Source organism: Vombatus ursinus, unplaced genomic scaffold, assembly GCF_900497805.2.
Source record: "Vombatus ursinus unplaced genomic scaffold, bare-nosed wombat genome assembly UNPS02007612.1, whole genome shotgun sequence".
NCBI lineage: Eukaryota > Metazoa > Chordata > Mammalia > Diprotodontia > Vombatidae > Vombatus > Vombatus ursinus.
Window position 1 is genome coordinate 2,324,889 of NW_020947390.1, and position 23,866 is coordinate 2,348,754.

Here is a 23,866-nt window from a genome sequence, read left to right on the forward strand (position 1 = left end):
ATCGTGTAAATTTACCAGAAGTAAAAGAACTAAGATATTCAGTTTTCAAGTTGAAATCTGCTTTCAGGTGTAATGTGAATTTAGAATTTGAATCATGGTTACAAGTAAAAGAAGCATTCTTCTTTTCCTAAAATAGTCCACAGTCTGTTCATGAGTTTCCTTTTTGTCATTGTATTTGAAGAATTGATGGCTTCTTCTTCTTTTCCATTTTCCCCCTTCTCTTTGGGAAAATAGTGTTAATAAAGGACCAATACCTTTTTGTACTTAGACATCTGTAGAATTGTGTCCAAGTTTGGCATCAATCTGAATTAGAGAAAAGAAAATGTTTGTACTTTTTTCTAGTAAAGGAAATCCCAGAACCACAGAATCTCAGAGTTGGAAAGACTCTTGGAGGCCATCTGGTCCAACTTAGCTTTGAAAAATAACTCCAGTACAAAATGCTCAGTGATCTTACCTTTGCTTTAAGATATCCAGTGAGGGGTTACCCACTACCTTCCACAGTGCTCCATTCCACTTCTGAATAGCTCTGTTAGGAAGTGTTCTCTTATATCAAATCTAAATCAGCCTCTTTAGCTTTCAAACATTGCTCCTAGTTCTGCCTTGTAGAACCAAGAAGAATAAATCTTTTCCCTCATCTATGTGACAGAATTTCAGTCCTTCTATTTTGTATAGATGAGGAAACTGAGACTCAACCTGGGCAATGGTTGAACAGAAAATCCAGTTGATATTTTTCCCTTTTGTATGTGTGTGGTAGGTTGGAAATAGTGATGTGTAGCTTGGAGACTCTGCTTTGATTTCATCACCAATCACTGGTATTAAATGGAGTGACATATAAAGCGTATAACAGAGAAACTGCCTCTGGAATTCACATATAATTTGGTAGCAGTCATGAGAAAGTGTAATGATGTCTGGGGAAAAACAGGACTGGCATAAAGTTTGGGAGTAAGTGTTATTGAAAAATCTTTTTCCTTCAGGATTCTGGTTTATACTTTTTTGGGGGGGGTGTTAGGGTGACATAGGGAGGCAAGTTTTAGCTTTTCATGAATCTGGGCTTTTGTGACCAAATAAGAAAATCTTTCAAGTAAACTACTCTGCTATTTGACTGGTTATGGGTAGACATTCCAAGAAAAAATGTATTGATTAGCCTAGGGAGAGTATGCTAAGATAAAACATTTAAAACTGAAAGCCTTGTAGGAATTTTCACTTAAAGGTCTCCTCTTTTTACCATAGATGCTTAATCATTAATCCTTACAGCATCTTGAGAAGTAGGAATATATGCATTTCAAATATGGAGAAACTGGACTGCACATGGTTTTATCCATCTCTAGTCACCACTTAGTAGACTGAGTCTTGGTTAGCAGTGAGACAGGCAAAGAGATAGAATTAGTAGTCAGGTTGGTCCACAGGGCAGCTAAGTGGTGCAGCAAATAGAGTGCTGAGCCTGGAGTCAGGAAAACTCATATTCCTAAATCTGACCTTCAGACACTTGCTTGCTGTGTGACTCTGGGCAAGTCACTTACCCTGTTTGTCTCAATTTCCTCCTCTGTAAAATGAGCTGGAGAAGGAAATGGCAAAACACCCCAGTGGGGTCATGAATAGTAGGACACGATTGAAAAATGACTGAACAATAATTGGTTCAGAAGTCTCTGTTAAATAATGAGAGTCTGGACAGCAAGAAATCTCCAGTGGTCAGGAAATCAGGTGGTAGAAGGAAGAACCTTAAGAAAGGGAAAGGAAGGGGAGGTAGAGTCTGAGAGACTCCAAACAGGTAGAAATCTGAAGCCCAGGCTTATTGCTTGAAGGACACATGGGTAGAGAGAGATTTGGATGAAGAATCTAGAAGGAGAAGCCTGGACAACAAGAGTTAACCTGACCACACAGGTCCTGAGTGACATGTTAGAAACGAGGCATAGAGTTTGCTGCTGTGTACAGGGGAACCAAGTTCACCAAGAATGATCTTAGTGTTCTTCAAGCAGTAGAAGTACCTTGGACCAGTCATGTACCTCCTTCAGCTTCAGTGTTCTCAACTATAAAAGAAGAGATGTGAACCAGATTCCTTTTGTAGTCCCTTCCAGCACTAAAAACTACGATCACTCAATCAGCAGCATTTATTAAGCAAGGCACTGGGTAAACAAATATAAAGGAGAGGGGGAAGTGAACAAGCTTTTTTAAAGTGCCTACTATATATGTCAGACACTCTGCTGAGCACTTAATAAATATTTTCTCATTTGTTCCTTACAACAACCCTGGGAGGTAGGTGCTTTTATTATCCACATTTTATAGTTGAGGAAACTGAGGCAAATAGAGTTTAGGAGACTTGCCCTGGGTCATACAGCTAGTACATGTCTGAGGCTGGATTTGAACTGGTCTTCCTGATTCTAGGTGGTATATAAAGATTGAAATAATTCCTATTCTCAAGAAGCATTAATAAGGAAACTGCAAGTAAGAGTGTGTGTGTGTGTGAAAATACATACCGAATAAATATAAAGAAATAAAAACAAGATAGGATGGAAGAAGGGGCATTAGCATTTGGCAGAGTCAAAAGGCTTCATGTAGAAGGTAGTGCTTGAGCTGTGTCTTAGAGGAACAGATGGATTCTGTGAATCAAAGGTATGGAAGGAGTGCATCCCAGGGATGAGGATAGGAAATGGAATGCTATGTACAATGAACAGAGAGCAGGTCATTTTGGCTCAGTATAAGAAGCGGAGAATGTACAATGAAGCTGGAAAGATAGGTTGGAGCCATATTAGAAGGGCTTTAAAAGTTGAGCAGAAGAGCTTATAGAATGTCCTGAAGACACTGGGGATCCACTGGAGTAAGTAGAGGAGTTACACGATCAGATCTGAGCTTAAGGAAAATCACTTTGGTGTCTTGTGTTGAGGACAGACTGGAATGGGGAGAGATTTGAGGAAGGGAAGATGCGATAATCTGTTCCTCCAGGACCAGTATGGGGGTCAGGATGTTGGCAAGGAGTGAGCCCACAAGTGGCAGCAAGCAGGAATCCCTGACTAGACTAGAGTAGGAGGAGTGGTCAGACAGTTTTTGGCTGTGTCATTTAGCAGCCATGAAATTAGACTCCAGATTTATTTATTAATATTATTTCACTTTTAACTTCTAGTACATAGGGTCATCTGTTCTCTCTTACTTAATTAGAAAACTATGAAATAATATTTGAATAAGTATTTTTGCATCACAAATAATAATGTCTAATAAAATCTCCTCTCACCCCCTATATTTCACATTTGGCCAAATGTTCATCCTTTATTCCAGAGACACCAGAGCACATACATGTTTCACAGTGATGGCCTGGCAGGATATGAAAGGAGAATTTCGATGCCAGTTTTTTTAAGCCTGGTCTCAATCCGAGTCTGTTTCTGATTTATAATTTGGCAGTGGAAAAACCTGACCACAAGGCGGATGCTGTGGTGAATCAGGTTTAGTTACCTCAAAGGTAACTAAATAAGTCCCATGTGTATGTGATATGAGGCCTCAGGTCCAGAGTGGCTCTGAAGTCTTAGAAGTAGGGGTAGAGTCTCCATGTGCAAGATTGTATTTACAGCGACGTGCCAGCACATGTCAGTAGCTCCATGACATTTTCTCTGACAGTTCAGGAAGCGATTTATTGGCTTTGCTGCAAAGCTTCCTTGGGGCTTGAAGCCACAAATAGAGTGGGAAAATTTTATTTGATGTTGTGGCTCCCTGCAAATGAGCTCAGTTTGAGTTTGTGGCTGTAAATAATGCTGGTGTTGAGGACTGGGTGGATATCCTGTCAGTGGAGTCTTAATTGTGACCAAAAAAGTAGTATATCTGGTCAGAGTATCTCTGTGGCCTCTCTAGGAGTGCTGGATAAATATCCATCATGCAGATGCTACACTTATTCTGTAGCTGGACTACAGGCAGGTATGGAGTAGGCGAAAGCCTTGCTTTGGTTTAAGGTTGAATTGTTAATGGACTGAGTAGTCATATTTTGTAGGAGAAAGAGCATTGGTCAGCAGGAACTGTATTTGAAAACTGCCTGTGATTTGTATTGGCTGTGTAATCTTTGGCCAATCAGTTAACCCCTCTATTAACCCCTCTGAGACTCAGTTACCTCAGCTGTAAGAAGGGGATAGTAATAGTAATTTGATTCTTAATAATGACTGTGAATTTCAGATGAGAGAGGGTATATGTAGTAATGTAAACATAATTATTATTGCTATCTCATTATCTTTTTCAATAGGGTTTAGATAGATGCAAGTTCTAGGACAAGTCACCATCTTGCTATTATTTCTGTTAGTAGGATTTACAGTTATCCCTTCCACATCAAGGGGGTTAGGAGCATGGCACCCCTGCGATCTGGAAAATTCATGTGAAATTTTTTGAATCTCCCTTTGTACTAGAGAAGAAGTCTGAATTTTATTTTCTTTCATGGAGTGTTTATAGTACCTTATTGTAAAATTTGGGTTAAGTATTTGGTCATAGGCTATATGTTAAGTAAAAATACTGTATGAAAAAGAAACTTAAAAAATATGAAGTAAATATGAAAAATAAAAGCACACTGGAGGAGGAGGTGAATGTGTAGAGCTACACCCCTAAAGGTAGTTGGCAGCAGTGGTGGAAGTGTGGTGGTAATTTCTTATACTTACCCGAGATATATGGAAAACTCTATGGGGAAAGTCTTGATATGGAAGGGATAACTGTAATCTCATTCTCATTGGGCTCTTCTAGTATCTGTGGTAAAACTCCAGCAGCAGAAAGAACAAAGAATGAATGAATGAAAAGATTTTTTAAAGCACTTACTATGTGTAAGCCCTTGGGATGTAAATACAAAAGCAAAGATAGCCATGTCCTCAAGAATATTAAATTCTAATTGGGGAAAAACACATAGGCAAATGGTGCCCTGGAAAGGGAACTTTGGTCCTGAAAATGAATGGAATGAGGAATGTAGCCATAAGGAGGTAGCTCAACATACCATATTCAAGAACAGTGTTAGAGTTGATTTGATCCCATGGCTTGTGGATCCAGAAAAAGGAGTGGAGGTGCAGAGTGGCTAGGGAGAGTTTGAGGAAAAGCATCTAGGCCACTGTTCAGGAAGTTGTAGGGGAGGTGGTCAGAGAGGCGAGAGTGAAGAGGAACCTGGTTTGGGGTGAGAGAGGCAAACCACAATCTGGAAAGTAATACCCTGGGGCAATCACTCTTCCTGGACCTAGGCTGTGGTGTAAGTGATAAGGCTGTTTGTTATTAGCTAGGGGGTTTTAGAGGAGGTGTCCAAGAGAGGAAGCAGGAAATAGGAATGATATGTACCATCCTCTTCCCAGAGGATTTTTGTCTCCTTGGTCATATCTCTCTACTTTGAAAGCTTTTCATTTTATGTATTAGTCAATCAGTAAATGCTTATTTATTATATGCCAGACACTGTGCTAAGTGCTAGGGATATAAAGAAAAACAAAAGACATTTTCTACTTTCAGGGAGCTCCTATCCTAATTGGGAAAACAACACGTAAACATCGATGTACAAATGAGCTATATAAAGGATAAATAGGGGGAAAAATAGCAGAAGGAAGGCACTAAAATTTAAGGGGATTGGGAAAGGTTTCCTGTAGAAGATGGGATTTTAGTTGGGACTTGAAGAAAAGCCAGGGAGGCAGAGATGAGGAGAGAGAGAGCCTTCCAGGTATGAGGGACAGCCAGTAAAAATTGCCCATTGGGAGATGCAATGCCTTGTTAAAAAAAAAAAAATAGTAAGGAGGCCATTATCACCGGATTGCAGAGAATGTGGAACATTGTAAGGTGTAAGAAGTCTGGAAAGATAGAGGTCAGGGGCAGATTATGAAGGCCTTTGAAAACCAGAGGATTTTATATTTGGTTTTGGAGGTAATTGAGATCTATTAGAGTTTATTGAGTAGGGGGCTGATATAATTGGACCTGTGCTTTAGGAAGATCACTTTGGCAGCCAAGTGGAAGATAGACTGGAAGGGGAGAGACTTGTGGCAGAGAGACCAGTAGTCTAGGTATAATTATGGTGATGAGGACCAAGCACCATGGTGGTGACAGGGTCAGAGGAGAGAAGGGGACATGTACGCAAGACATGTTTAGGGAAGAAAAATCATAAGCCTTGGCAATATGTAGGATTTATGGGGTGACAAAGAGTGAAGAGTTGAGGATGATACCTAGGTTGTGGTGCTGGGTGACTAGGAGGATGGTGATCTCCTTGACAGTAATAGGGAAGTTCAGAAGTAGGGAGAGTTTTGGGGAAAAGATAGTTCAGGATTGGTCACAGTGAGTTTAAGATGTCTATGGGACATCCAATTTGAGGTGATACTAGACAGCTGGATTTGAGAGTTTGTAAGTTAGGAGACAGGTTAGGGCTACATAAGTAGATTTGAGAAAAGTCAGCATGAAGATGATAATTGAATCCATGGGAGCTGATGAGATCATCAAGTGAAATAGTATAGAGAAGAGAAAAATGCTCAAGACAAAGCCCTATGGGACATCTACAGTTAGCACGCATAGTCTGGATGAAGATTGAGCAAAGGAGTCTGAGGAGGAGAGATAATTAGATAGGAGGAGAATCAGGACAGATTGTTGTCACAAAAACAAACCTAGAGAGAAGAGAGTATCAAGGAGAAGAGATGATTGACAGTATCTAAGGCTGTAGAGAGATCAATAAGAATGAGGATCGAGAAAAGATCATTAGATTTGGCAATTAAGAAATTATTCATAATATTTGGGATGCTGACATTAAAAAACTCCCAAAAAACTATTGTTCTTAAGTTTTTGAGTGAATGTTATAACTAGGTTATTGTGAGTGACACTTTGGTCGCTGATAATGGTCCTGTTCCAGTTCATTTTATTGATGGAATTCTCTAGAATATTTTGAAGTCTGTGTATTTTTGGCATGGGAATATGTTATTTGTCAGTCCATGAAAGATAGAGAGCTTCTGGCAGGTAATTCTGACCACCTGAACATGTCTTCTCAAGTATTGGACTGCTATTAATTTGTATAGCCTGTTTTACTGTTACATTGTCATGACTACTTTCTGCATAATTTACATCATTTAAGTCTCACCAATCATTAGGATTACCTGGTAATGGGCTATTCTGAATCTCCATCATAAAGCTTTTAGTTTCCACAAACAAATCTGTACGATTCAGCCATTTATTCATTATTTTAGATTAGTTTGTTGCTGACTGAGTTTATGCTGTTGTCCACAGAAGAGCTTTTGGCCATCCACTCCTGTAGCTTAGATTTTTTTTCATAGGCTTTATTCAAAGATATGTACCTATTATCAACCTTGCCTTTTACTTCAAATGATGTATGGCTATTGCAAAAATATTTCTGTAGGTTTATGACCTGTTAGAATTCTTTAAGTGCTGTTTTTATCAGTCCTTTACCTCTTTTTTGGCAAGGAAGTATAATTTTTTATAGCTGCCTATGTTTTGTGAGAATATTTTCTAAATAGATAGGGTTCATTTTATAATTTCAAAATATCATTAGGACTGGTATTAAATAGGTATTAATTGTTTCAGATGTGTTCTTCCCATTCAGCTTTGTTTTCAGCATGCTAGTTTTTATTTAAAAATTTTAAAAATTCTGAACTTGCCACCAAATAAAATGAGCATTTCCATATAAAAAGAGAAAAAAGGATTGTACCTGAAACTGTGGATGTCAATTACATACGACTTGCTTTTCCTTTTAATAATAAAACATATTTAGCATGTAACTTTCAAAGATGTCCTGCTTGCCTTCTTAATCAATGTTAGTTATTTTGAATTTAAAAGGATCACAGATTTAGAGTCAGAAGGAAGCTTAGAGGCCATATAGTCCATCCCTTCATTTTACAAATGAAGAAACTGAGTCCTGGAGAGGTTAAGTGACTTGCCCAGGGTCAAACAGCAGTTAATTTCTGAGGCAGGATTTTAACACAGATCTTCTTGGTTCCAAGTCCAGCAGTCTTAAGGAGTGGACTTTTATAATAACAAGAAGTTTGAGGTCCCTCAGGTCAGGACGCACTTTCATAAATGTGATTGACTCCATTTCTTTATTTTTCTCTTTAGTTCTGGACCCAGCTCATCTTTCATCTGCAGCCCTTCTTGGATGGATGGATGGATAGGTGAAGGGATGGATGGATGGATGAATGAATGAACAAATCAAAGAACGTTTATTAAGTGCCTGCTTTGTACCAATGACTGCTAAGGTAGAAATAGAGATAGAATAGAATAGAATGGAATAGGGGATAGAAATAGAGAAATTGAAGCTGTCTAGGTCTGCTCTCGTGGACCTAATATTCTAATTAGAGGAAATGGTATATTAAAGAAAATTTAGCTGTTGGCCAGGTGGAAACGCCTAAAAGTCTTAAGGTTTCCAGCAATAGAATATGTGGCAAAATCTGGAGGTCCTTGGGTTATTATAATTACATCAGATGCCAGTGCTGGGGGATTCATGTGACTATTTCTTATTTAGCTGCATATCAAATTCTGGCCTTTTTGCATTTGGAGTCAGAAGTTGAGTTTAGATCCTGGCTCTGTTACTTATATACTGTTTGACCATATGCAAGTTACTTAACCTTTCTGGCCCACAGTTTTCTCATATATAACATAAGGTAGTTGGATTAGATCAGAGATGTCACATGTGCTGCCCATGGCTGGAACCAGATTAAAATGTAATTGGGAAATATTTAACAAAATAAATAAGTCAGAATGTGGCCCACAGGGATCCTTATGGATGGTTTAGAGAAAGGTGCTCTTCTTTCTGTTTGAGTTTGACATTACTTGACTAGGTGACCAACCATTAAGACCTTTAACAGCTCGAGAACCTGCCATTTCCCCCATTTCCCAAGGGGAAAGGTAATCCAGTGTCCCATGGCTTCATTCACTTATTTCAGTGTCATTTGTGAATAAAAGCACTTGGGGAATCTCAATTCATAAGATACCAAAAAATTAAAATAAAGTACCTAAAGTTATTTTATAACTATGTTTAGAGTTGTGATTTCCTTTTACTATGTGAATTATTCCCAGAAACCTTCTTAAACCTTCAATTGATATTTACTGTAGTGTAAACCAAGAATGACTTAGGACATAATTCTAAATCTGATATTAAATTTTCTGTGTGATACTTTCAGTAGGTCTGATTCTGGCATTAAATCATTTAACCACGTATGTTCTTATTGGCTGTATTATTTCCTAAAGTGTAAAATCTGGACCTGAGTTTTCTTGGCTTGTGACTTCAAAGGTTCATACCTCTTCATAGTATGAGTAATATAGTATTTAAAAACAAACACAAATATATCTAAATCTATATTTATATGTATATGTATATTTATAGCTATCTCCATGAGAAAAGTTTTAAAAAGAAGAGCAAAAAGTGCATTAAATGTATCATCATTTGGTAAAGTTACAGAAAGGACAGCTGAAGACCTAATTTTATTGTGGAAATCTCAGTACAAATGATAGCAAGGCATACAGTTGTTTTTGTGTGTTAAACATCATCTTAGACATCATTCTTTTTCTACCATTAAGCATTATCTTACCGATTTTATTAAAAAAATTATAGGGGAAACAGATGGCAAAACAATTCAGTATTAGAGAAGGGGTGTGTGTGTGTGTGTGTGTCCCTAATACTTGGACAGAGGAATGTAGTAAGTGGACCTAATTATGAGCCAGATTGATCTTGTGAGTTGAGGTTTTAAGTACTTTTGGAAGATGTCCTGGGACATCTTTTATCCTCACACCATGCCTTCCATAGTCTATTGAAATTGGAATTGGTGAGGTTATCACTTTATAGATTCATGCCAATGCAAGAGAAGTCCCATGATGCAAGTTTTGGGCTAAAGAATTCCAAAGTGAAGAGTTCAAAAGGTCATGTCCTAAGCTACTGCTATCATGAAAAGCTTAATCAGAAAGATGCCCAACTTAATCCTACTTTTCCTACAAATGAGTCCAGGGATTATTTCTGGGTCTGGGTCTTCTAAACCTTTGAACTAGAAATGATAGAAGAAATATGACTAATAGGAAGTTGATACCCATGATAAGTGAAACTATCATAGGACAGTACTTAGTTGCCCTTGATGAATTCGAGTTGTCAGGCCCAGATCAACTATATCCTTGGAAATAGGAAGGTCCAGCCAGCTTTCAGGACACTTTTGTAATTTTGTTTTGTCAATTACTAGCTATCAAAGATACAACAGCTACCTAAGTGACCAAACTACTTTAAGGTTCACATTGGTAAGATAAATTTGTTCGTTTACTAATAGTGTTCAGAAGGTTTCTTCATGACTTTGAGTTTGTCTAATTAAGAGACAAAAAAAAGTATAATGAAGTAGTGTATTTTGAATGGTAACTTCTGGGGTTTGTGTGTGTGTGTGTGTGTGTGTGTGTGTGTGCGTGCGTGTGTATGCGCGTGCGTGCGAGCACATGTTTTTATCAGAATTGGGCCCAAGGTAAGAATAAAGACACTGAATTAGTATCTGAAGAGCTCTCCCTTTAAGTAATATTTGTATTGTTTAAGGTTTAGCATTTGTGACTGTTATATCTATTCTGACTACTTTTTTTGTGCCTTAGACAATATAGGATCATAAATTTAAAACTAGAAGGGACCGTAGAAATCATCTAATCTAACCCCCCTATTTTTAAGATGAGAAAACGGAGGGCTAGGGAGAGAGAGAGTAACTGTCAGAAGGAACCTAGAAAGCATTACCAATAATCTTGAAGTGTTAGGGAAGAAACTGAACTGAACAGATCAATGAGTCCTTAAGCATTTTCTTACTGTGCGTCAGGCACTATGCTAAACCCTGGGGATATAAAGAAAGGTGAAAGACAATCTCTCCCTCAAAGAACTCACATTCTAATGGGAAGCCACATGTTAATATGTAAGTACATATAAGCCATATAGAGAAAATAGAAGGTATAGATTGTGTTTTCTTCACTGTTGTCTGATGGAACATAAGGGATGCAGGAGAAAATAAAATAATTTAGGAAAGTGAACATATGACTAAGAAGATGGTGTTTCAGAAGGTGGTTTGAACTTCTGGATTTAAAATATAGGGATAACAGATTCCTGGTCAGAGATGGAAGTCATCTAATAAAAGCTGATAGAATGCATTGGCTGTGTGTCTTGAAAATATAGTCAAAAGAGAATTACACTAAAAAGCATGGGGGAGGAAGAAGGCTGTCTCTCTATATCCCTCAAGGTTAATATTTGAGAGTAGCTCAAGAGGGATAGTTGTTGAGACATCCAAAAGTTCCCTGGAGACAAAATGCAAGAAAGGGGCCGATGATAAAACCCTTGACCTCAAATGTCTATATACAGTGTAGGCAACAAAGAAAAAGAAGCTAATTTAAGCTAAGAGGATGACTGTATGTTCCTGTAAAAAATAGAGTCAGAGATATTAAAGCTCAAAATGAGCTGTTGCTGAAAAGGGTAAGCTGAGGTCAACAAAAAAGGGTGGGTTTTTTGTATTTTGTTTGTTTTTTTTAGTTAGTTGGGGAGAAAAAGGCGGATCAAAGAAGGGATAAGAATTTTGCTTGGAGTAGATGAGATGATAACTGTCAACAGAGAGAAAGCAGAGCTGTTCATTTCTTACTTTGCTTCTGTTTTCCCTGCCAAAGAGTATGACCTTTGAACTGGAAATGACAGAGCAAACATGACTAACAGGAAGTTGATGCCTAAGATAAGTAGGGAGATCATAAGAGAGAGTACCTAGTTGCTCTTGATAAATTCAAGTCACCTGGCCTTGATCCTAGAAGAACTGAGGATGTTGTTGCTAAATTATTGCCAGTGATGCTTGAAAGATCATAGAAAAGGGAAGAACTCCTACGGGATTGGTAGAGAACGCATGCCTCAATATCCTCTCTGCATCTCCCCCTTCCCCCAAATGAAAAGAACAGTGTCTGCAGAGTATAGACTAGCAAATGTGGCTTTGATTCTTGGGAAAATTCTAGAGGGATCATTAAAGGGGTGCTTGAACATATAGAAAGACAATCAGTGACTACAAAGGGCCGGGCGTGGTTTCATCAAGAAAAGATCACGCTGGACTAACTTAATTTTGCTTTTTTTTTACATGAAATGAATATAAACCTAGACTTAAACAAAATTCTTGATAAACGTTTCTTACATTTTCTTGTGAAGTAGATCAAGAAATGTGACCTAGACAGTAAGACAATTAGATGGATTCAGAACTGATTAGATGAGCAGACTCATCTAATTGTTGTTAATTGTTAAATAGGTTTGATAGGTCTCCTGTGTAGCACTCTGGGGAATCTCTGCATGGTCTTGTGCTTTTTAATATTTCTTATCAGTGATTGGATACACTCTTACGTGACATGCTTAGCAAATTTGCATATGATACTGAATTGAGTGAAATAATTAACACTGGACAATTAATTGAATTAGGATCCAAAAAAGATCTTGACAGGCTGGAACACTGAGAGTTTCTAGATATGGTAGGAACTAAGTAAATGTGTGTTTAATGAATTCTTTGCTGAACTGTGGCCATAGAAAGGTTCTTGCCTTTAAGCATAGTCACATGCATTCAGGCTTATGCACAAATATGTAGCAGCTATTCTTCAGGCAGAAAGATGAGGCTTCTTGTTCTCCTTCAGAAAGGGGTGATCTCTCAGCTTCCTATCTCAGTGGTGGGGTATATACCAGACTGAGCCATCTACACATAGGGTTTTTAATTTATAATTATTTTTAGAATAAATTTTTATTGATGCTTTTGAATTTTATAGATGATACAGTGGGGTAGGGCACAGTGGTCCTGGAGTCAGGAAAACCTGAGTTCAAATTGGGCCTCAGACACTTACTAGCTGTGTGACCCTGAGCAAGTCACTTAACCTCTCTCATCCTCAGTATCCTTATCTGTAAAATGGAGATAACAATAGTACCTACCTCCCAGGGTTGCTGTGAGGATCAAATGAAATAATAATAGTACAGTGCTTAGCATAGTATCTGGCTCATAGTAAACAATTTATAAATGTTAGCTATTATTTTTAGATATGTCAGTCATTTCCCAAGCTACTGACTTGCTGGGCAAACTCATTGAACTCTGTCCTGTATCCCAGAAAAGAGTTAAGCAAGATCAGCCAACCATGTTACTCAGTCTGACGGTATTAAGCAGCCTTGGGTACCTGTAATTGTTCCCTGTCTTTCCAGAGGTGGGAACCATGTGTGTCTTCATCTGTGCTCTGGGCCCAGGGATTCACATGTACTTTCTTGTCCTGTCCCTCTGGGACCAGCAGTCCCTGTTCTCTTCATCATATTAAGCTTCCATAGGACTGGACAGTGGGAGAGTCTCTGTTTCCCTTTGGGTACTGAGCAGTATCTGAATGTTTGTTTTTATCAAGATCACTAGGAAGTTGGACTTCTGGGGCTTAGGGTATAATTGATTGGCTTCTAATTGTTCTTCCCTGAAGTATTTCCTCTTGAGAAAGGGCCTTCAGAGTATGTTCTAGGTCCTCCCACTAGGGTTGGGGTTGGTCGGAAATCCCTGAGTCCTTCACTTAGTCTTTTGTTCATTTTCCTTATACCTAAGAGAAAGTTTTCCTTATCTTTAAAGAATTGTTCTGGTTCTGTCTCTTTGATTGCTGGAATGGTCCACCTCACACCAAAGGATTATGTCTTCCCATGTCTGGGCCTTACAGTGTGTCATTCTGCACCCATGTTCATCTTTCCTACGTGCAGTTCCTATATCCATGAGAGGTAGGTTTGGGCAGCAATGTAACCTTTCTGGATAGAACCATAAAACATGTATGAGCTGCTGAGCTTTCTCTTGGTTTTCTCTTGATCTTTCTATCACCTTCTGCTGCCAGCCCAGTCTCCCAGTTAGGATGTGGAGAACCTCCATTGCAAAGAAAAGCAACCCTTGGGTCAATTTCAGGCCTCTTATCCCCTGCTTTTGCCTGTCCTTTTAAGGTAGTGGAGTGGCATTCTCTACTCATCGATGAACATTTTCACACCTGGTCATATTCTTCACGTCCCAGCAGCTCTTAATTCTTGTAGATCATCATCCAGACCTTTTTTCTCCATCCCCTACCACCTGAATCCTCATTTCCATCCTCCTCAACCGTCCTTTCTGGAATTACCACCTTTTGCTCCCATTTCTGTTCTCCACAATGCTGTTTGGTTTGATAAACAAGTACATGCAGCAGGATAAGACCAGAAAGGAAAGACCATGGAGGGCCTGGAATGCCAAGTTGAGGAGTTGAAACTTTTCATTAGGTAATGGGAAATCATGAGAGGATTTTGAGCTGGGGAGTTGTTTGTCCATAGCTGTGCTCTTAGATGTTAGCTTGGCAGCTGTATGTTGGGACAGGTTGGAAAGGAAGGAGACTGGAGGCAGAGAAACCAGTAAGGAGGCTAGTGTCCCAGCAAGACTTATTAAAAGCATAAACTGAGGCCTTGAATGGAAAGGAAGGTTCTGATCAGAAAGAATTGTGAAAGAATAGAAGGGATTTAGGAATCCTTTACAGACTGCAAGGAAGGGGAGGAGTCAAAGATAAGTGAGAGTTTTAGCCTTCTTAGAAATGAGGAAGTCAAGACGGAGGGAATGAACATTGATTAAGCTGTCATCCTGTACCAGGCACTGTGCTAAGTGCTTTACAAATATTATCTCATTTGATACTCATAACAACCCTGGGAAATACATGCTATTTTATCTTCGTTTTATAGTTGAGGAAACTGAGGCAAATAGCAGTTATATGATTGCCCAGGGTCACACAAAGCTAGTAAATGTTTGAGGCCAAATTTAAGCTTAGGTTTTACTGACTTAATAATAGTGATCATAGTTAACATTTATATAGTGCTTACTGTGTGCTGGATACTGTGCTAATTAAGCACTTTACAATTGTCATCTCATTTGGGCCTCAAGAACAACCCTGAAAGGTAGATTATCCCCATTTTACAGATGAGGTAACTGAGGCAGAGGTTAAAATGACTTGCCCAGGATCACACAGCTAGTAAGTGTCTGAGGCTGGATTTGAATTCAGGTTTTCCTGACTGGAGGCCCAGGGCTATACCTATTGTGGCACCTAATTGCAAGGAGCCGCCTAGCTTGGCTCTGGATTCCAGAAACCCTCAAATAGCAGGTTTCTTGTGGTGGTTGCCCTCAGATGAAAGAATGCACTATTCAGCCACTTGAACACTTATAACTTTAGCTGACCCCAATTACCCTTATCAGGTCAGCTGTTACAAACCTATGTATTTTTTTTTTTACTGTATCCTCTCTTTTCCACCCCAAGCTAATTCTGTGTTGCTCATTCTTTGAAAAATATGAGATGGTAGAGGAGTTTGTGGGGATAGACCAAGGTCATTTAGACTTGTTGAATCAGACACACCTCAATTTACTGAAGACTGTGAGAAATTTAAATTCGTAGAAATGCCTTAGATCTAGATTTGATAACCTCCTGTCCAGAGGAGGATAATTATAATTATGGAAGTGGCTAGGGTCATTAAATGAGGGAGTATGAAAAGAGAAATGATGTCTACTTTAGGGAATAACAACTTTTAGGAATGGGATGAGGAGCCTTGAAATGGTAACAAAAATTCTTATATAGCCCTAATAAATATTTGTGTATTTGAATAAAAGACGCTTCAAATTTGGTGTGGTGGAAAGAGCACCAAATTTGGTATCTGAGTATGAATTTACTACTTTCTGACTATGGTCCCTACCTTGCCCTAGGTCCTTCATGCCTTAACTATGTGAATTTCCTCATTTGTAAAATGAGGGACTTCATCTCTGAAGTCTCTTCCAGGTTTTAATCCAGTGGTGGATTTGGAGTTGGAGAATTTGAAGTCTCTCATTTTCTGTTAAGGAAGAAATGCAGAATTATAGTATTTGAGAATATCAGATCGCTAAAGTATTGATCCTACCTAGAATATTCTACACATAATTATTCTGAGAAAGATGTTATATTAATGTGAGCTGCTGTCATTATCAACATCACCCAGTGTACTTGTATGTTTAAGTTGCCTCTTACTAGACTGGAAGCTCCTTGGGGGCAGAGAAAATTGTTTGAATCATCTTTATATTCCTTCTAATAAAATCCCTCATAGAGAGTAAATACTGTTAAGTAAACATTTAATCTGTTGTTCAGTCCTTCAGTGAATATTGTTGTTGAATATCATGGGAGTAAATCAGAAAACCAAATATAACACAAGTGAAGTGACATTAAAAAAATAGTTGTTGTTGTGTTTTTGTTTTTTTTAATATCAGCCTTATGAAATTTCTACCCACAAGTCTTCTTTTCTCTTCTGGAATCAACTAAACTGTGCTGACTAAACTGGCTTGAAATGTTATCCCCTAGATTACATCATTTTGGATTCCAGTCACAATTACCATAACAGAAATCAAAGGATTAGTTAAAAGACCTAGGGCAATCTGATAAACGCATTAATGGTCTAGGAACTAGCTACAAATCAAGAAAAGTAACATTTAGAAACTTTGGGGGCAATAGTTTGTCTAGAAAAGGGTCCATCTACTGAGATTTCATTTTTGGCAGGAAAATAAACCTGTCAATATTGAAGGTACATTTACATCCTGGCTCTAACATCAGTGATTTAGGAAACAGACATTTTATATATGAGAACTGTGTTGCAAACTGGTCTACAACATTTTCCAAAGCCTTTTCTGTAAATCTGCTATTTGATTCATGATTGGTAGTATCAAGAAGATAAAATCACTGTTTACAAGGAGATGGTGATGAGAGATGATAAATGCTTGGCTAGCTAGGATGAAAAGAAGAGAGGAAACAATTATAATATTCATTTGTATTCTTGTTCTATCAGTTATAGAAATCATAATGAAAAGAAATTAATTTTTTATTTTATGATCATTAATGTATAAAGTTATTGTATAATTTTTAATTATCATTCAAATATCACAAAATCACTTGATCATAGTTCTGGCCTTCCCCTTACTTTTTTTCTTTAAAAACAACAACAAACCTAGAATTTTTGTCCCACCTAATTAACAGGAACAGCAGATCAGTTCCCTATCTTCTAACTTTCTTTAAATTATAGAATAATTAAGGTGCCCAAACACTTCGGGTAGTTTGGTTGTAAATAGTAGTTTTTTATTCAAGGGTTCTATTTAGGTAGATAGCCTAATGATGGAGGGAGGGAGGAGCATGAAATAGAATTAGAATAGTAAATTAGTGAATGTAACAATTCATGTAAAACATTTTTACATTTTATTAATCTTGAATGGTATTTATTTCTGTTTCTGTAGTGTCTTTGTGACAGGCTAGAAGACTAACTTGTTAATAACAGATTTTTTTTCCAGATGGCTGCATCAGTAATGCACCAGATATCTCTTTCCCTTTCTTTCCTCACTACAGCTATAAGCAGTATAAGGCAATATCTCTGGAAAGGGCTTTAATTCTTTCAGGTACCAGGAGTATTTGAATAACTTACCTAATGGCGAGAAATAGAACCCTAAAAACCAGGAGAAGTGCTCAGTCTAAACCAGGGCATATTCAGGCATTAAAACATCAAATTTAATCATCTTAATAAAACATTGGAACATTTTAGGGAACACTATTAGATATCTATTTTGAGTCTCCCTTTGAAGGCAGGGAAGATGGGGAGAAATCAATGCCAACCATTTACTGGAATAAGATGAACGAGTAGGCAGTTTGGAGATTAAAGGCATTATTTATAAGCCATTAATGATCACAGTTGCATGAGTTACTCTGTGCCATGAACAACATTATAAGCATAAGTATTCCTGGAAAAGGAGGCATATGTATGTAGCAAGAATAAATGACAATAAATGTTACCAGGACATTAAAAGAAAAAAAGGAAGGTTTCTCTAGCATCTTCTTTTAGTACTTTATGGAAATGTTATAGGAACACAGTTAAGAACTGCATAGTTTTAATTATTAGAACAATACCCCCAAAAAGATCCAAGGTAGAAAAAAAGGACCCACATGTGCAAAAAGTATAGTTATTGAAGCTGTTTTTGTTGTAGCAAAAAACTGAAAATTAAGGGGGTGTTCATTAATTGAGAGAATGGCTGAACAAATCATATATAAATATAATATGATGCTATTATGCTATGAGAAATTATAAAAAGGATGACTTCAGGGAAGATTTGTATGACCTGATACAAAGTAAAGTGACCACAGAACCAAGTAAACAATTTTTGCAATAACTGTTAAGAGAAACAACCAAGGAAGACTTAAAGGCTTTGATAAACATAGTGACCAGCCCTGTCCTCCAAAGGCCTAATGATGAAGCATGCTGCCCACCTCTTGAGGAAAAAGTGATAGACTCAGGGTACAGAATGAATTGTTATTTTATTTTTATTTTTTTGATACAGCCAATGCAGGAATTTGCTTTGTGTGACCATGTGTACTTGTCAGGAGGGTTTTGTTTTTCTTTTTTTGAGGGAAGGGGGTAGGGAGAAGGAAAGAAGGAAAAAAAATGATTTTTTTTTTTTTAAAGAATCGCATAGAACAAGAAGATGGTAGAGATTGTGATCAGCATCAGAGTAGGGAAAATTCGTATCAGTTAAAGCATGATTCGAAGTATCAAATTAATGAAATTTAAGCTCAAGATTACCAAAGAGGTAAAGCAGCTAGCTGGGTCATGCAGTGGGTAGAGCACTGGTCTTGGAGGCCATTTTATCCTAGGCGGCATGAGTAACAAATAGCTTAGTGTGGATATTGCTAGTAGAAATAGGAAGAGGTGACAGATTAAAGAAATTGTGGTAATAACAGTTGATGGGGCTTAGTGGTTTAGTTTAGTTTTTGAGATAAAAGTAGGGTAACTGGTAGACGGTTACAAATGTGATACTGAAACCGAGGGCTGAAACTAAAATTTTGTTAATCATTTTCAGGAGTTGGGGTTAGACTGCTAGTGGAGAGAGAACTACTTTATTCTATGACATATTCTATCTTCAGTCAACATTTAGTAACTTTCCATTTCTTTGAATTTTATACATTTTATTCTTAATGAAAGAGGCTAATGTTGGAGACACTGTAGAAGGACTCAGAAAAAGTCTGTGTACAACATATATACTCTGCCACCATGACATTCAGACTTCAGATGATAATACTCTTTGAAATAAGACTTTCCTGTATTTTTTCTAATACAAGAAAACTAATGAATCCTTTTGTTTCCCTTTAGCTCAGTCATTAAAAGAATTTGCTCGATTACTTATTGCAGTGGAAGAAGAAAGGAGAAGACTGGTATGTATTATTTTTTGCCATTTTGAAATGTAGCCATTTACACAAACTCAGAAATGATGGCATATTTATTTATTTTTATTTATTTATTTGGTCAGTGATATATGTGATTTGGTACATTTTACAAAACCCCAGCATATCCGCATTTGAAGCTTCTGTAATGTATAAATTCTAGAAATAGGCACTTAAGGGGGCAGCTTGGTGGTGCAGTGGATAGAGCACCGGCCCTGAAGTCAGGAGGACCTGAGTTCAAATCTGGCCTCAGACCAAACACTTGACACTTACTAGCTGTGTGACCCTGGGCAAGTAACTTAACCCCAATTGCCTACAAAAGGAAAAAAAAATGTATTTAAAAAAAAGAAATAAGCACTTAATAAATACTGGTTGATTAACCTACTGAAATGAAACAGCATCAAAGAGTAATTGTGGTTGCTAATACATGCAGACACATTTCAGTAGTTTCCATTTTTTAAAAGGATGAAAGGGTGAATATTTTCTAAGTCAGTATCATTGTTATGCAGCATTTTTTAATCTTTATTTTTTCACTGTTTAAAGTTGTCTTCATTTATGTAGCTGTAGTACTTGTACTCATTATTCTTTCAGTTATGCTTTGTTCATTTTGTATTACTTTGTACAGGTCTTACCATGCTCTTTCAATCTTTCTTAGTCATTGTACCTTATTCTATTAGGGGTATTCCAGGTCATTCACATATCAGAATTTTCTTAGCAGTTCCTCAGTTGTTGTTTCCAACATTCTGCTGTTTATAAATAATACTATGATTTTTTTGCACAGCTAGGTCTTTTCTTTTTGTCAATAAACCCCTTGTGGTTTATTGATTCTTAGTCTCTGGACACAGGGAAGTAATATTTATTAAATTAGTTAGAATTGAACTATAGAAGTAGAAAGAGATCTTAGAGATCAATTACTGTGCCTCTGATTCTTTTGATACTTTGAAAAATGCCAATTTCATTGGTGTGGATGCCCATTCTACTGACACAGATTGTAATTACTCCGTGATTTCATAGATCACTTATTTTTATGGCAGAACAATCTGTCACATGGTAGCCTACCTTCTGATGGTGAGCCTCTTTGGATTGAGTCTCCTCTTCAGATGATAGACGTGTTATCAGAACCATGTTCAAAATGGTGATTCTATTTTTTGCTGGCATCTAGAAGTCACAAGAAGTCTTCTTTGGGGCCTATTCCTCTGTTACTTTCCTGAAAGATAACTTTTGCTTATTGGTAAAAATGAAATCTTTCGAAACTCTGAATACCAAATAGAACGTGAAGGAAAATCTGAAGGTGGAATAGAGGTAGAGGATAGTATTGTTAATGGCATGAGCCTGAAGGGTGCTTTTATTTGATGTAGAAGGACATAGAAAATGTATTTTCATTTGAACCATCTCTTAGTAAGGTACTTATTTTCTGTTTCATGTAGGTTGATGTGTGTTTTTGTGCTGTTAAATTTTGTAAAAAAGCAAACATATAATGTCTGTTTTATTAAAGAGCCTAAGTTGTATGGTCTTCTTCTTTGAACATTTTTTTGGAACATTTTCCTAGTAAAAGGAATATCTTTACTTAGTTAATTTAAAAGAATAATGGAACTTTTGGGAAAGAAATCAGATCAGTAGTTTTGCTCTTCAATATCTTCTCCAGATGAATACAAGAAAAATGAACACTGAAGTTTCCATGGAGATAGTGCACATAATTCGAAGTGCACCTGGGCAAATGCAAAAAAATAAAATAAAAATCTAATGACTCTTAAGCAAAAAAAAAAAATTCTGAATTTTTTTTTCAAGCGTAGGATATTTTGACTTACTAAGTTGTTATGAACAGATGTGCCATGGTCATTTCTAGCTTTCTAACATTCACATCCCTTCTCTCATTCATACAGTCACTACCACAGGACAGAACTAGTACAAAACAGAACAGAACTCATCTTTCAAATCTAAACTCCCTTCTTTCTTCCAAATTCCCCTAGTATTTTCAAGTACACTTTCAAGTACATCACCATCTCCTCGTTACCCAGGCTTATAAACTCAACGTCATCTGTGACACCTTACCCACACTCACTCCAAACTCCTGTTTCCAGGTCTTGCTATTTCTACCTTCACAACTTCTCTCATATGTGCTCCCTTCTCTCTACTCACCCAGGCACCATCTTGCTACAGGCCCTCATCACCTCACAACTAAGCTATTGCAATAGGCTTCTGGTTGTTTTCCTGGCTCAGTTCTTCCCCCACTGTGGTCCATCCTGTATTCAGCTATCAAACTGACCTTCCTTAAGTGGAAGTCTTATGATATCACTCCCTCACTCCATTCATTAAATACTAATGGGTCCTGTTAGCTTCCTACACCTGTAGGAGTGGTTTGGGAAATCACGGGAATTGTAAATGGAGTCATAGGGCACACTTTTCTTTGGAATGGTACTTGTTGATTTGATTACTGTCCCTAGAACAGCAAGTTAAAATGGCATGGCTACTTGGTGTGATATGATAGGAAGATGGCCAGAGTGCAGAAATGGGAAGGTGACATTGTCTAGTTGTAGTTAACTCTCAGCCACCTGGAGAGCATGGAACTGGAGATCTAGTTCAGAAGGGGAGGGGAGGGAGGGCAGATATGTGTGGAGCAGCTGCAGCAGTCCCCCTAATAGGGCCACAGGCAAGAGGGTGGTTGGAGTGCTGTAATATAATCTGATGGAATGTAAGCCCCTTGAGTTCCTAGAACATAGTAGGTACTCATTAAATGATTGTTGATTAAATATTCTCTGTCTCAGTGCAATTGTGGGCATCATTTTCTCCATGCATAGGTTGGACCTTTTCATTCATGATCCCTTCAAAGAAGTTGCACCTTCTGTGAATCAAAAATGTCTCCATTTGCTCTGTCTTATGCACTCAGTAATTCAACTTGTATTTTTTTAATTGCCCCACTAGTTTACAAGTTTCATGAGAACAGAGACTGTTTTCTTTTTTATCTTTGTATGCCAGAGGTCTATCATAGTGCCTTGCACCTATAACTTGTACTTTCTTAATAAATGTGACTTTAATTACAATTATAATATCCCAGAGTTGAAAAGGAACTTGACTGTCAACTCTTCCAACCCTAACCAGAAACATGAGATGTCATCTGTTTTCTTTGAAAACCTTTTTATTCATGGCATATGTTGCAATAATTTATTAACTATAATATTTGATTAAACAGATCTCCCCATTCTTCAGTATCTGTGGATAAATGAAATTTGTCTGTTCTTTTGCACTCACCTAATTTTAGAAGAATAAATCAAGCTTAAATCCTTATAGATAACTTTTTAGTAAATCTTCCATTTAGCTTCACTTGATAGAGGTTTGTTTTGTTTTGTTTTGTTTAAACAGCAGTTTGATATATCAGAAAGGTACTCTAGGCTTGAACCCATGTTGGCATTAATAAGTAGTACCTGAAACTTTATGAAACACATGTGGAACAAATGTAACATGTATACTTGTCTCATCCTACCCTTCATCTTTGGGGATATAGCCTAAATTATTTAAACCCTTGTTGTCATTTTAAAAAAAAGCATGGTACAATTACATCATATGCCTGATATTGTGATTTATAAATATAGAAGAAATACAGCTTTTAGATTGAATGTGAGGCTTTAGAAGCTAATTCTCCTTAATGTCCTATTTTATATATGTGGTGAAGTCAAGTGTGCCAGGAGCTGTGCTAGTCTCTGAGGGATGGAAGAAAAAAAAATAAAAAGAAAACCTGTTCTGGGCCTCAAGGAGCTTATGTTTTATTGATATAAAATAGTGACTGTGAAATGTCTAAGGAAGAAGCAGCTGCAAAACCAAACCAAACCAAAACAGAACCATAGCTGTAGAACTTTTCCAAGTAGTACTTCAGTCTTGAAGGTTCATTAAGATTACATGAAAATGAATCTGATATTCTCTAAAACATTTTAGTACCTAAATTATATTTATTGTTAGATTCAAGTAAGAGAGGCTAAGAGTTTGGGTATGCTCTAAAAAGATGAATTTGCAGTCTTAGTTGCCTTGTTGAATCCTCACATTTGTTTATTGAGTATTAAAAATCTCTACAAAGTACTTAGAGGGGCAGGGTAACATAACCTGTTCAAATGATCATTTATGGAAATTCAATGTAGGTAACTTGGCAGAGCCTAGGTAGATATCATGCCATGGTCAAGTTGAGCCACTCAGTAGAGGTGGTACTGCTAGCTCCTGAGAACTTCCAGCAGGTTGCTGGGGCAACACAGAACCATAAGTCTTCTATTTTCTCTGCCTACTCCATGTCTTGGGTCTTTTGACCCAGATTGCTTTGTGTTCAGTTCTGGAGGCCTCTTGGATTTTGTCTTCTTGGGTTTGTTCCTGGTCATGGTCAAATCTAAATGACCTTTGCTTATTCTTCTCAGTTTAATTTCCCTAGGGAGAATGAGCTTAACTTTCTAACCTTGCTTGAAATCTCTCCTATTTCAATTAACAATGAATCTGGTCACCCTAATCCTTCCCCTCTACTGCCTTTCCCATCCCCACCCCCAAAAGAAAATGATGGACAGAATATATTGTCACGAAGTAGGACACACTGCTTATTACAATCGATTTCAGAAATGTGGCTCTAGTTCCTTTGATCCTCCAAACAATATCTTGAGATACCAGCTAACTTTTTCCATTGCTGGTTCCCTTGGTACATGGCACTAAGTTTAGT

The 23,866-nt window shown here is 37.5% G+C and overlaps 1 protein-coding gene across 3 annotated transcripts in view; it reads left to right on the forward strand.

Annotated features, from left to right (window-relative positions):
* The window catches only part of ARHGAP42 (Rho GTPase activating protein 42), a 383,988-nt gene that overhangs the window by 101,783 nt on the left and 258,339 nt on the right, over positions 1 to 23,866 (forward strand). For all 3 annotated transcript variants that reach the window (XM_027849544.1, XM_027849543.1, XM_027849545.1), the window contains one exon: positions 19,106 to 19,167. In XM_027849544.1, the coding sequence (XP_027705345.1) occupies positions 19,106 to 19,167 (62 nt within the window). The remainder of the gene's footprint in view (positions 1 to 19,105; positions 19,168 to 23,866) is intronic.